The sequence below is a fragment of the Mytilus galloprovincialis genome, chromosome 4, assembly GCF_965363235.1.
Source record: "Mytilus galloprovincialis chromosome 4, xbMytGall1.hap1.1, whole genome shotgun sequence".
NCBI lineage: Eukaryota > Metazoa > Mollusca > Bivalvia > Mytilida > Mytilidae > Mytilus > Mytilus galloprovincialis.
The window spans coordinates 96,088,460-96,103,659 of NC_134841.1; the positions used below are offsets into that span (position 1 = coordinate 96,088,460).

General features: G+C 30.5%; 1 protein-coding gene across 1 annotated transcript; it reads right to left on the reverse strand.

Annotated features, from left to right (window-relative positions):
• Nucleotides 1-1,757: 1,757 nt before the first annotated feature.
• LOC143070858 (APGW-amide-related neuropeptide) lies at nucleotides 1,758-12,337 on the reverse strand. Its single transcript, XM_076244979.1, has 3 exons — nucleotides 11,720-12,337; nucleotides 3,934-3,983; nucleotides 1,758-2,025 (listed from the first exon to the last, which is right to left on the reverse strand). The coding sequence occupies exons 1-2, from the start codon at nucleotides 12,266-12,268 to the stop codon at nucleotides 3,942-3,944; spliced, it is 591 nt and encodes a 196-aa protein (XP_076101094.1). The 5' UTR covers nucleotides 12,269-12,337; the 3' UTR covers nucleotides 1,758-2,025; nucleotides 3,934-3,941.
• Nucleotides 12,338-15,200: the final 2,863 nt, after the last annotated feature.

The following is a 15,200-nucleotide window of genomic DNA, read 5'->3' on the forward strand; positions in this document are numbered from 1 at the left end:
TCCGAATTGATTTTCCTCTAAGTTCAGTATTTTTGTGATCTTACTTTTCAGTAAATTCCATATGGGATTTACTGACCCCGTATATAACATATTAGGTCACTAACACACTATGCAACTAATAATATCACTTCTTGGGGTTGCTGAATGCAGCTACGGTAATCTATTATGTGGGGAAAAATAAAAGCTAATCAGGTTTAACTGTATTTTTTCATAAATTAGAGAAGAATTACATATTTAAGAATAAGAAAGCATAATGTATATAGGGATTTTTATATTAGGACACTAAAATGATGAACCTGTTTGACAAAGATCATCGGACGAGTAGTCACAAATGTATGTGCACTTGTCAATTATGAATATAACTGAAAACGTCCACACCGGGGTCCTCCGAAGATAACTATGTACAAACCAAGACCAACTAGAAGGAACTATACATGCATAGCAAAAAAGTAAGGTACACATTTTTTTTTTGGAAAATGGAGATAGGAATTAGTGGATATCGCAATTTCAATAAAACTCTTGTTTCGTTATATAACCCTTGAGATTATATTGCATGTCGTAATCAAACGTAACGTTACATGAGAGAGACAAAAGATACTAAATGGAATATTCAAACTGTTAGAACAAATTAACAATGCTACGGGAAAAACCGAAGAACGTTTAAAGACACATAAAAGTACACAAAACAAATTTTGGAACAAATCAAACTACAAAATAAGTGCCATGAACATGAAGTTTGAACGAAAATCAAAAACGATTTTAAATAATGAATTATATAATTAAACTTCTAATTGAATATGATGACCTTAAAATGAATAGGATAAAGAACCAGAGGCCTCTTGGGGCCTGAATCGATCACCTGGTAAACATTTGAAACATTAAAATGATAAGCAACCAAGACAGCAATATTTCACACACTGAGGAAGTCAGCTTGTAAAAAGTAAAATTAAAAAAAAAATACAAACTCAAAGGAAAATTAAAAACGGACAGCCTTTATCCAGTTGTAAAAGTCAAAGCTCAAACACAAAAAAAAAACAATGCATAGCAACTGTCTTATTCCTTACTCCGTACAGGCATGTGCCTAGAATCTATACTTCGAGACCATTGTGCATTATTTGTGTAACTGTGCTTGATCCAAATTCACTTTCAGAATATTAAGAAGACAATTATGGTCTTCCTAATCGTTTTATCTCTTTACAGCTTTCGGCAACGACTTCATACAGTTTTAGCAAAGAATGCATAATAGGTGAAAAGAAATTAGATATTTATGGTTCTAGTTTTCAAAGTTATATCAATTGAAATAACCCGAATTAGGAGGAGATTGACGATTTCAGCCATTTTGATTTATAGTGTCAAGATAATCATAAATAATTGTAAAACTGTTCTTTAAACTGACATTTAAGGGACAAAAAGGTTGCCAATTAAAAAAAAAACAGGAATATACAGGGATTTCCTTCTTATTATATTAACCGTACCAGTTTTGATCGAAATGCTTTGATGTTTTGAAACATGAAACAAAAGAATCCATTAATAGCATAATAAGGATAGTTTTTCGAAGAAATACCATATACCATAGCTGCGAAGTTTCAAACATTTAGCCGTTGTGTGTTAAGAGGACAAGTTTTTCATAGTATTCGACGAACGACAACGCCAATCGTTGGCATTGCATGACACTTAAGGGTCAGGTGTGCTGAAATTGTACCAGAAGTACAAAATATATAAAGAATGAACGATCTCCAAATATAAAAACAACAGACTTTTTATAATATAGAACATTTTATTTTTGAGTTGTACTTTTTGAAAGTACATCATTACATTAAACAGGTAGCAGTCAATTCAAACCGTCTAACAATAGTTGGACCAAATTTTGGTATTATTTACCCTCTCAGGTTATGTTTATTATTGTCAACAGTGGCAACTTAGAAATGATCATGGCAATAAAACTGTGGAATGTTGATTTCAATGGTGTAAATGATGAATATCCATGACTGTGATCGTACGACGATGTTCCCTTTTGGTGAATGTCTGAAAACAAAAGTGAAAAAATAAAATCATATAACATTCAAATATTGATCTTCATAATTTTACTTTAAACACACCAAGTCGAAATTTGATGAACTGCGATGCATATTTCTACGCCACAACCATGGCATTATTCATATATCTAATTCAAGTATTTAATGCATTCTCAGTCTTAATGTTTTCCTATGTAGTGTGCAGCGTCGATACATTCTGTAACTTTTCATTATATTTACATATTAGATCAAATTAAAAAGCTTAAAGTGGGATTATATGGATGACTATCCTACCTTAGAGTTCACATAAATACTTGTAGAACGCGAAAAGAGGAAAAAAATACAATACAAGAAGAATTAACGTATTCCTTTGTTATGAATAGTCAGGAAAGAAACTGAAATTAAATTTTCCAATTTTATTATTTAATATGTATTTCCCCAGACTAAGTGTCCTTAACTTTATGCCTATCGTTTTATCTTTAGTCCGTTATAACTCACAATTGTTCTGCGTTCAATTCAAGTCGAGATTATATTTGCAAATTTGAGTGAAATGAGCATTAATATTGCCATCACGTAACAATAAAATATTTGCCTAAATCAATCATGTGTTTGTCCTCTTACTCTTAAGTTCAGATGAAAATGTTACATTCATTTGACATATTATTCCTATGGTGATGATGAATATCTTCCGTTAGGTTTGTTCACAATTAGCGGTGGAGGATTCTAGCTTTATTATTGTATAACATCCCATTTGTGTATTGATATCTATTTTATTCTTTCATATGGAAGATATTACTGTTTTTTTTTCGACTATGTTTCTATGTCAACTTATACATTAATTTCTTTTAATACCACACATTCATTAGAAAAATAATCTGTCTGAATGCATACCCAAAGATTACATCAGCACAAAGATAAGATATTTGTTAGTGTAAGATCCAAAAGAACTTTAAGAAGTGGGCATGCATATTGTACTTTTACATTAGATTAATGATTCTTTAATATGTCTGTCGTCCAGTTATCATATTACAAATTATCTTACATATGTTGTTTTTGTTTTTGATATTTTGTAAACGCCAACGAAAGAATTATTCAGTGTCAATTTATATCGTTATCACTAATGTTTTTCCCCAAATTACCAGTGTAAACATATTAATTATTTATAGATTATCGTTGATCATCTCAACGAGATCGATTTTCTCACTTGAGCCGGGACGACGAAAGCAAGAAAAGCAATCGAGTTGAGATGACCAATGATAATCTGTATATCACTATTTTACCTATGACGACGTTGTCAATTTCATGTCAATTTCGTTAGCAACGCCATGTGCCTGCTTAGTTTCTAGCGATAATTTTCCATCTCAAGCGAGAAGCAGGATATGAAAAATTATCACAAAAAAATTCAAAGGACAAATGCACAAAATAGCGATAATAGTATATATGATTGAGTTGATAATGGTTCAGTTTATTTCAGTCACGTGTATCTACACACTATGAAATCTTATTAGCTCATAATTTTTGTTCCCATTCAATACAAGTAACAGCTTCCCACAATACAGATTATTATCTCTTGAACTAATCTTATGCTCTGAGTATTTTACTAAACATCTGATATAGAAATTATATATCGTGGCATAACATGTACTTATAAATGTTTTCAAATCTTAGAGCGTGGGAGAGATTGTTCTTGCCAGGAAGCAACTCGAGTCTGCATATTCTGCATATGAATAACAGGGCAAAGGAGATAAATATCAATGAGACAGCAACCCTAAAGAAGTGTGCAGTAATTGTGTTTTTCTGTTTTGTTTTGGTTTTCATTCTGCATAGTTCTCCTTCTTATGAAAAAATGTGTTTGATAATAATGAAGCAGAAGCCAGGAGTTTATTACTTTTATATTTCGTATTTGTAAAATACCAACCTTTAAGATCATATATTGAGAGCTTCACATTCACTATGTAATTTCTCAGCCTGAAATAAAAATACAAAATAGTTAATGCTTGCGCATAAAAAAACTGAACAATTTATTATCTTTAATGCCGCATACGCTATGGACAGTCTTTGCGTGGTCACACAACTATGGGTAACCTTTTGGACTTCAACGATGAGCAAAAGATGTACCGCATAGTCAGCTGTAAAATCTATAAGTATTTTGATATGGAATTTTATTTAAAACATATAATACATATAATAAACCACTGATAATGCAACTGCATAACTCAAATCATTTTAGAAAATATCAAAAATACAATTGATAACTCTTTTAAGTAAATATACCGTATATGGTAATGATACATTTATTACGGAATAAATTCTTGATTAACTTTGTATTCCTTTAAAATCAGTTTTTACAATCTTTCACGACACACTTTTAGTTTATTGTATATATTTCCTCTTTTTAACTGTCCTTTGATACAATTACCATTTTTGATATTTCAGCAAATTTTCTGGAAATAGAACTTGTAAATTTTATTTATCGTATAACATGCTAAAAGACGACCGACTAGTATGTTTCGCTATGCATAAGAACATTAATGCAAATTTAATAAGGAAAACATTGATAGCTTGTTATCCCACATTACATTTTATATTCCGATGATTCAAGGATGTGATGGAACATATTGACATCAAATTGACTGAGAAATCAAATGAATGACAATTAATAAGGCATGTATTGTAACAGAGAGTAATTACTAAGAAACAATTATAGACCGGTACTGTTAAGTCCTATTCTTATCTTTATTAACGCGCGTCAATTTCTTTTAAAATTAGATATATCAAGTCACTAATGGCGCGGTCCACGGAGGATATCTTAGTGTCGAGTTACCAGATTGATTGACAGTTCATGGGGGAAAAGCCTATACTCCTCTAAGTAAAATTGAAAATACGGTGTCAAAGATTGCAGCAATCTGTGAGAATCAAAGAAGTTTATGATTATACAAATGTTTGACACGTTTGAAAGCAGTCATCGTTTCCATTCATCAAGAAAAGGAAGAACATATTCAATATGCAAAGGATGATAAACTAATTAACCAAGCAGGGAAAGACTCTTTTCATGCCTTTTGACATGCATTATATAATGGCTAAAAACTCACTGATTGATATTAATTCATTGCAGATACCAAGCAAAGAATTTAACAGAGTCAATTATCTATGATGTGATAGAGTAAAGATATTTTTCATAAAGTAAAAGTTTAACCTTCCCACTATTCACCTGCTGGTGTGTTTCCTTGTATTGATGAATATTTTATCCTTTCATGTTGTTTAGGATTACATTAAAGGCCAAATGAACTTGTAGATGATAATGAAGATAAATATTATCCTTTCGTCAAAATGAAAATGGATTTGGAGATTTTGTTTTAATTTTCACTACGCATTAGCTAAATAAGCTGTGTCGAAAATAATGTTAACACTTCTAATTATTTAAATGTGAGTTTTTGTGTCTAAATTATTTGGTGTTATATAATATATAATAATATATCAAAACTACAAAAAAGACAACGAACTTGGAGAGGTACAAAATTTGGGGTAAATGAAAAAAAAAAGATTAGTTGTATGCGTTGATTTACCGTGGCTTTAAAAAAAATTACAAGCATGGTTGTGTCTGTAAAGACAAATGTAGAGAACAATATAGTTCGCACATGACATAACGTAAAAAAAATGTACATCATAGTTTGTGTGACGTAAATGTGACTCTTTACAGAAAACTTGGCCTGAATGTAGATAATGCTTTAGAAATTTTTGTAAGTTATGCTGATTATAATGATAATTTAGTATGCAAAATTTCAGTTCTCATCTTACATTATACTATGATTCGTAAATTAAAAAAAAAAAAAAAATGAGATAATCAAACATACGCAATTTGAAAAGGTTTATGAATTTGAGCAATTCTATATTTGTATTTGTACATAAAGGACGATTGAAAAGCACTGGAACAGGTTTAAATTACAGATACAGTCAAAACGATGTATGTCCGTTATCTTTATCCTTTTTATATCACATTTTACGGCAATCAAGACTTGGTCTCTTTAGATATTCTTATATATTTATCATTTTAAAGCGGAAATCTTTTAAGCAATAAGGATTGTTTTCTTTTATTTCTTTTTCTATAAATGTAAGAAGTTGAACTGAACAATTATTTGTCTATATATATACGACGTAAGGATGTACAAAACCTATTCTAAAATTAACAAAAAGTAGGAGTTAAGTTGTCTACCAATACTGATACCTTTTGTTAAACTGTTACAAAGTCATTTCAAGTATTTACAGTAACGAATTCGATCAATCAAGCTAGTTCTATAAAGAATTTAATGGAGATTTTATTGTAGATATCGGAACCTATAATTGTCAGCTAATTAGACAGGCTGTGATGACACATGTTTCGTAATAGTCTTGAAACAGTGTTCAAGTAGACATACTACAAGACTTGAAACCATGGCGATGTAAGAGATGTAGTGTTGTAGACTATGAAAGTTACTTCAGAATTTTACATCCATTCCTTCTCATTTGAATTCGAAACACTCGTGTTTTATGGAATCTAATCAAAATCACTGGTACTATCTAAGATATGATATATTGTTCCGATAAAAAAAAGTAAAATCACAAAAATACTGAACTCAGAGGAAAATCAATTCGGAAAGTCCATAATCACATGGCAAAATCAAATAACAAAACGCATCAAAAATGAATGGACAAGAACTGTCATATTCCTGACTTGGTACAGGCATTTTCAAATGTAGAAAATGGTGGATTGAACCTGGTTTTATAGCTAGCTAAACCTCTCACTTGTATGACAGTCGCATCAAATTCCATTATATTGTAATCGATGCGTGAACAAAACAAACAGACACAATAGGTAAAAATGTCAATAAATGGGATTAAACATCTTAGTTTCCCTCGGTTTTAGTTTGTTACCCCGATTTTGTTTTTTGTCCATGGATTTATGAGTTTTGAACAGCGGTATACTACTGTTGCCTTTATTTAGTAGGTTGAGGACTTTCCTATACAAATTGTATTTTCAAAAACTGCTTAAAGATTTAAAACTTAAAGGCCCAAAAAAGTTGGAATCATATTGAAATACTGGCTAACAGAAACTAAATCGCACTTTGAGGATGGAACCCTAAGGAACTGAAATATTTATTCATTAGCTTTCAAATGTACTATAGAAAGCAAACTACAAGCTTTTTCAATATAAACTACTACACAGAATAGTCTCACATAATTATCTTCTTGAAAAATATAAACTTTCCTTAACTAATGAATGTGTAAGTTGTAAAGAAATAGAAACTATAGAGCATAAAATTTTTGAATGTACAGAAATAAAACAATTTTGGAGAAATTTTTCAAATTGGTGGTATTCAGGTTTTGGAGTAAAACTATTTTTGAATAAAGACAGTGTCATTTTTGGTGTATTGAATTCTGATAACTTAGTTTTAAATTATTGCATTCTACCGGCAAAATATTACATTTATTATGTAAAAAACACACAATTAGACAGACTGTTCATATCTGTGCAAGCTTTTCTTAAATTTTTGAAAAGACGTCTGGAGATATTAGAATATTTATATATTTCTAAAGACAAACACGAGTCATTTGTCAACAGATGGGGGGGGGGGGGGATTTATGAAAGATATTTAATTAAATTTATTTTTTAATAAGATTATAGTAGAATGTATTCCAAAGTATTCTTAAGACGTATCATATAGTGAGTATTCACACCACTAACTTGTAAATTTTTACTGTGTCTTATTTGCATAATGTCAATAGTATAACAATGCCATACATGTCATGCCATTCTCTTATGTCCTGTAAAAATATATGCATGCACTGTAGTTTGAACACCAAAAAGATCAATAAATAATAAAAAAAAAAAAAAAGAACTGAATTATCCAACAGCGGTACCCGGATGTCGCTACGAATAGTAAAATGAACACATTTCACAACCTTAATCTGAGAGTGGATAACAGAATGAGAGAACACAATGTAGATACATTAGTTCGCATGTTGTAAGAAAACAATGGAAATATACGTGATTTTAAAAAGAACATCCTTGTAATTTTGATTTTCTATGTCACAAGTTTAAATTTTACTTCAAGATGTAAATCTAATTATAATGGTAAGCATTTGGAACAAAACAAAGATTTGTTTCGCGATAGAATTGTATTTGTTTACCAATATCGACAGTCTTAATTATGGTGTGTTCGGTCATTTTTCCTTTGCCGCAGGTGTTATCCCAAGAAAGACTAATGAATACTGTTATTCAGTACAGATCTTATGCGGCGCATCGTACAATCTAGTTCTTAAGAAAATAGCAATCACTGTTATGAATCTTGTAAAACAATCTTCAACATTCTTTCGGTGAAATTATGTTTCTTTGAATAATATTATTTTTGTATAACGAAAGGAAAGAGTGACAACAACCGACCAAAAAAAAAAAAAAAAAAACAGAACACTGACAGTTTACAAAACACTACGCAATAAACTAAGGCAAAACAAACACTGCTAAATTTAGAAATGTTTGCGATGTTTTCATTTATAAATGAGAAACGTCCGACGGTAGCATGTTCGCAATATTAATAACTGGCATTGGTTATTTCATTAGTGATTTTCTCTCACACATTTATTACTATCGTATTAATTACATCTTCCATTTTTACCACTTATCAATAATTCACAGAAATAAATGCAAGCATTGGTTTCTAAAATTTCTAAATTTCTAAATTTACAGTATTGGGGTTGTACTGGGTGGCTGAACAGCTCCATAGAATGCAGTTTGTTTCGTTAGCATTCAATGAACTCTATGTTAGTAATTCGAGATGAGACACTTGCTCTGTATTTAAATCTAAGATAATTAACCATGATATATTGATACATAAAAAAAACTGTAACAATTGTTATGTTTCATATGACTGAAGCGGGATTAACCGAGTTCTGACATCTATACTATTATTAAATATTTAAATCTTAACTGATTTTACCCCACACATTCAAATGTGTATGTTGATGAAATCTCGTTAGCTGTTTTTATGTCTTTATGGGTTTTGACTAATTAATTTGTTGAACTTAGTGTTGGTTTTAAATCGTCATTCATCTTCTGATTGATATATTGTCAAATGTAAAAAAAAATGGTTGTAAAATTTAAGACTGAGAAATTTGAATATTACCAGAAATGAGTGATCACAAGGAAATCGGGGGTCCTGTTCCATTAGAAGTTTCCGTTGTGTTGCTTATAGCAACTTGCTTTTACAGCGAGTAATTCAGCCCGGTTGTAGGGTTGTACTGACCTTGCAGTAAGTTGATAACTTTTGGTCAGTTTTGGGTGTCGTAATGCGTTTTTTAGACAATATCATTATCAGTAAGTGATAAAAACAAGTGATAAAAACAAAATAACTATTAAATTATTATCACCCATCAATGCTCATCATTTGTAAAATAACAATAATCAACCATAGATGATAATGATTTGGAATATAACAACAACCTTGATTTAAATTATGCAACTGAAACGTTGTGTGAAATGTGATATACAGAAAAAAAATTAAAAACTACACACAGAAATCATTCTCTTGATGCTTTTTATCAAAGAGTTGTCAAGGAGAGTGTAAACCTCAATTATTGTTATTCCCTATCTTGTAAAAAAAAATCTCCATAATAAATGACTAGATTTTACAACATTACAATTAGTCTTTTAGCAATGTTACTGATTATGCAGTAGCCTTTTAATTAAACAGTTTTATTCCTCCATAGTTTAAGAATAATTTCAAAAATAAACTTTATGTTCAATGCACATAAAGCTCGATATGGACATTTACAAAGGATAATTCCGCTGAACCCGGTATCAGCTATATTGTTTCGAGTCGACAGCCTCACTCAGACTTCGGATGAAGGTATTCAGTATACTTATATTCATTGTTTTTGTCAACTGGCATTTCGTATAATGAATGAATTCACTTTATTTAATATTAGTTTCTCCTCTTATATTTAATGCGTTTCCCTCAGTTTAGTTTGTTACCCCGATTTTGTTTTTTTTGTCCATAGATTTACGAGTTTTGAACAACGGTATACTACTGTTGCCTTTATTTACAAATATAACAAGGTGTACTATGAGACAAAATTTTATATACGTCAATGGGTCTCTGTAGGAAATTTGTTTCATCGACAATTATACCACATTTTTTTATTGATATTTCGACACTGAGTTAGAGTAACTAGGTTCTTTTTGTCCTTAGATGGTTCGATTAGTGTTAGTATAGCTCAGGAAATACTGGTGTTAAGATATGAAGTATATTTTACCCACATTTTTTGGGAGATTCATATAAAAAACAACTTAAATAAGAAAAAACGAATGTTAAAAATATTGATTATATATTACAATGATATATTTATGATAACTGATATTGTGTGAGATAACACAATATATTATCTTACATTTTGGAAACAAAACAGAACGATGTTTAATTTCTTATGCATGTTTAGTGTGGGGGCATTTATTTAATATCAAATATAGAGTATATTCAATTTGTTTTGGACAAGAACTATCTTTATTTGTTATTATATAATTCAGCCAGTAATTCAATCTTTCGGAACTTTCGAATACATTTGTAGAATGTTCTTAATAATCACGATAATTAAAAGTGAAATTTTTCTAAGACAAGATACTTCTTCAAGCATGTAAGGCTTGTTACCCTGATGAAACAGCAAATGCCAAAGTAAATTATTAACGGCCATTATACAATGTACGTAAAAAAAACCTTTTAAATTGTCTTTATACATTCGCTGTCTAATGGCAAGTATATTTGTTTTTGTTTATTAAATATTAACCTACATGAATAATACAATAGGAACCTCTCATACAATGCAACTATGAGAAAATAAAGAAGCGTTCGGTTTATCTTATTATGGAGCTTAGTCAGTATTTTTGTAAAGAAAGAAACTGACATTTGGAAATGGCGGAATTAAAGTTAATAAAGGAGTACTTGAAGAGTTGGAAATCCAAATTTAAAAACATATTACCGTTGAAAATAAAGCAGGCGAAACAGAACGCATATTACCAAAACCACACAAATATTTTGTTTATATCTTTTTCCATCAATTCTTAAGAAGAAAATTAAGAAATAACAAGAATGTTTTTAGTAGTTTAAAAGAGAAAAATTCCAACTTTATATGCATACCATAACATAAAATCATCACCCTAAAAGGACGGAAAAGATATGCAAGCAAGTGCTTTACACAGATGGGTTGATTTGAAATGAATACAAAGCTGTGTTTTGCAATTTTGGAAACACTCTTGAAACATTTGAAAAATACTTTTTTAATTAAGAAGGAATTTTAATATGAACCTTTATAAACTAAGAATTGGTACATAATAAAATAGCGTCATAGTTCACGACGAATTCATATCACTGTTAACTCAACAAAGCGTGTTGTCTATGTCACGAGACAATAAGACATAGAGGTCAATACCTAAGTTATAGAGCTCAATAGCCTATATTAGCTGCCAATATGCTTAAGGAGCCGGCTGATAACAAAGCCAACACGCAAACAAATTTTGTTTGATTAAGATTTTTATTATTTCTTAGAATCAATTCTTCAAAGTCATAAGAAAATCGTAATAATAACAATATGTGAAATTAAAAAATATAAATGCGTGCACATTTGATTTTGTCATAAAATAAACCAATTCAATACAAGATTCTAAAAATAGTTACCTCGTTTAGTAATTTGTATAACAGTAGAATTTCATCTTGCAAATCCATGCACATATTTGGTCCTGAGCGCTTTCCCCATCCTGGTGTTCGTTTGCCCCATCCGGGTCGTCGAATATCAACTTTAAAAGTGTCAGATCGTTTTCCCCATCCAGGTCGCCGTTTTACTATAGAGTTGTATAAACTAAGATCGTCAAGAAGAGCTGAGCTTCTTTTGCCCCAACCAGGTTTTCGTTTTTCTACATCATATAATGAACTGGACCTTTTGCCCCAACCTGGTCGACGTTTTTCAATTTCTTCGGAATCGAACAACATATCACTTCTTTTTCCCCAGCCTGGTCGGCGTTTATCTAAATTATTTAAAATATCATCGTCAAAACTTCTTTTCCCCCAACCCGGTCGTCTTTTGTCAGCAGTTAAAAAGTCATTGTTCGTGTCATCTATAGTATCTAAATCTCTTTTCTTTCTTTCACTCGACTCATCTGAAGATGAAGCTATTATAATTGTTCCTAATAATGAAAAAATAACAAGAAAAATATTTAAAGTTTCCATAGTTCCCCGTTTCCTTGAAAGCAAACAAAAGTGACAGAATACTAAACCTGGCTTGTATTTATTGTTTAGGAAGATCACACGTCATTTCAATAGCCATAATTTGCTAAGGTTGCAGAGACCAATGATGAGGCTTGTAAAATTATCTATGTACTGTAGGCGTTGTTAGATCAATACACTAGATTCCGCAGATCATATCTTCGCAACATTTCAATTAATGTCTGATAAAATCAAAATTAATATGCTAGAAAAGTTAAGAAAAAGAACATAAAAATTTTATTGTTTTTATTCCTTGGGTTCACAATCTTGAAAAATTGCAAAATCTGATGGAAGATTCCTTGTTGCAGAATGACAGGAATAGTTGTTTGGCCTGAATTTATGTTTCCTGTTCTCGGTTAATTCATAATTTCTGGTAATGACAAGTTGAATTAAAAAGTTACAATCGATACTCCTCCGACTCCATCGATAATTAGGCTTTATTTATAGGTGAATATATCATTATATGATAATCTTTAAACAACTAAAATTCAATAATTAAAATTTGCGTAAAATGTCGTGTCATCTAATTATCAAATGATTTTAATGATCAATACCTTTTTATGGATTGCAGGGAGTAGCACCAAGTATTCTAACGCTCTTAAGTACCTGTTTGTCTTGAAGCGGTACTTGTTGTTGTTTATGTAGATATATATAAATTCATTCAATTTATAGAATATCAATAAATAAGCTAAACTTTTATTCCAACTGTATGTAGTTTAAGTTACAAACATATTTGTTGTCATACATCCCATTTAAGGTAGATTCATGGTATACCGCCATCTTGGATTGTACAATCACAGTACAAAATCGGTCTAGTTATTTGCCTAAATCTGCAAATTTGGAGACAGATTTGCAATTCAATGTTTAGACTATTTTTTCTATTTAGAGAAAACTTGTTAATTAATCGTATTATTCAAAATATTTTAACAAATATAATTTCTTTTGGTTTTAAAATCTTTTTTTTCAAATGTGCCATTTAAGGGGAGATAACTCTTTTAGTACAAAATTTATACTGGGCTAATAGGGAAATTTTTTATTTTTACTTGTAGCAAGAAAACAAGTTCGGTGACACCATATTTTCTTTTTATTTTCTTAAAACATATTATGAAACCTTTCTTCTCACAATTTATTTCAAAATTCTATCTCATAGAATTTTTTTTATGCACACTAATGTGTTTTTTCATGAACAAACTAACCAAATTTTGGCAATTTTCAACGCCTCATAGCTTGAAAAATAGCACGGTGACCCATACTTTTTATTAATTTTTTGAAAAGAGCATAGTAAAATCTTCATTTTGGCAAATTATAAAAAAATTCTGTCTCAAAAAATATATACTTGTGATCTACCTTAACCTTGATAAATGCACACGCCTGAAGAAGCTAGTTTGTGTCTAGCGAATTTTTTTTATTTAAATTCCAATATAAAATTGAGAAAGGAAATGGTGAATATGTCAAAGCGACAACCATCCGACCATAGAGCAAACAACAGCTGTTTAATGTATCATAATCAATTAGCGTGTTTAGGTTATTTCCTTAAAATTGTATATAATACACACATATATATATGTATTATCGGAAAGTATTAATCAATCAATAATTAAGTCATTCATAAAATACAGATTAAATTAAATCATATAAAAATAAAAAGAGTCTTTCTAATAATTTACTGTTCATAATAAAAAAAAGAGAAAATAAGGCTTATCATGACCGAAACTATGAGTTTATATTACTTCTACTAGGCCGATCATTTTTCTTTGCTGGCGGGTTGGAAATGTATTACCAGCCCAGTGAAATGCACTAATATTGTGATATCAAAATTTGTTCGTACACAATTTTGTAAACTATTTAAGATTAAGAAATTAAAGCTCTAATTCCTTCCGTGTCTTTGATTATACGTGTGATCTTTTTTGGTTAATGTTCTTCTTAATTCTTTTAGCTTAAGAAGTTTAAAAAGTGTTTCTTTGAGCATCAATGAAGAGATATGTATTGTCAAAATGCGCATCCGGTTGCAATAAATTGTTACTGGTAATGTCATTGAGAACCAATATTGTTATCCTTATATATTAAACTATTAACGTTTCTTCCACGTCAGTAAAAATTCAAGAGTGTTGGCCCACGAAGCTAAGTATGTTATCCAATCCTATACATATTACATGAAATTTTAATTGCACTATTATGCATCCCAAACTGACCATTTTCATACAAGTAAAAGTTCCTAAAATTTAACGACATTTTCATTGATCCTTCTTGATATTGATGAACTATTTGTTCGAAAGGATACAGATAAGAGGATGTTTGCCGTTGGGAGTAGTAACCATAAGAGACCAAAGGACTAAGATTTTGATAAATATTGGTCACTTTACAGTCTTCCGTAATGTGAAAAAAACATAGAGTGAACTATAAAAGACCTAATCATGACAATATGTGAAACAATCATAACAATATGTGAAACAATCATGACAATATGTGAAACTATCAAAAGAAACAGAATCTAACGACAGCAACTGAATTTTTGGCTCTTAAATTGGGACAGGCACATAGAGAATATGTGGCGGGGTAAATATGTTTATGATCTAAACGGGGAAAGTAGCGCAGCATCATAACATAAATACAATAATCTTAAACAATCAGTTGGAAAATGCTAAGATCGACTCAAAGCCCATCTAAACATATAGACAATAACCGAAATCACCAATCTAAGTACTATCAGTTACGGAAATGTTGTTCAACGCCAACTTTACTTTTAGTTTCCGAAAACATACATTACTTTTACTAAATTCTACTCTAGATATAAAGGTTTGACGTTCGATTGTCCCTGTAGCAAATGTAATTAAACGGGATAGCACATACTCATTTATAAGGAGATGTTGTTTACCCTGCCCAGAAATTCATAAAC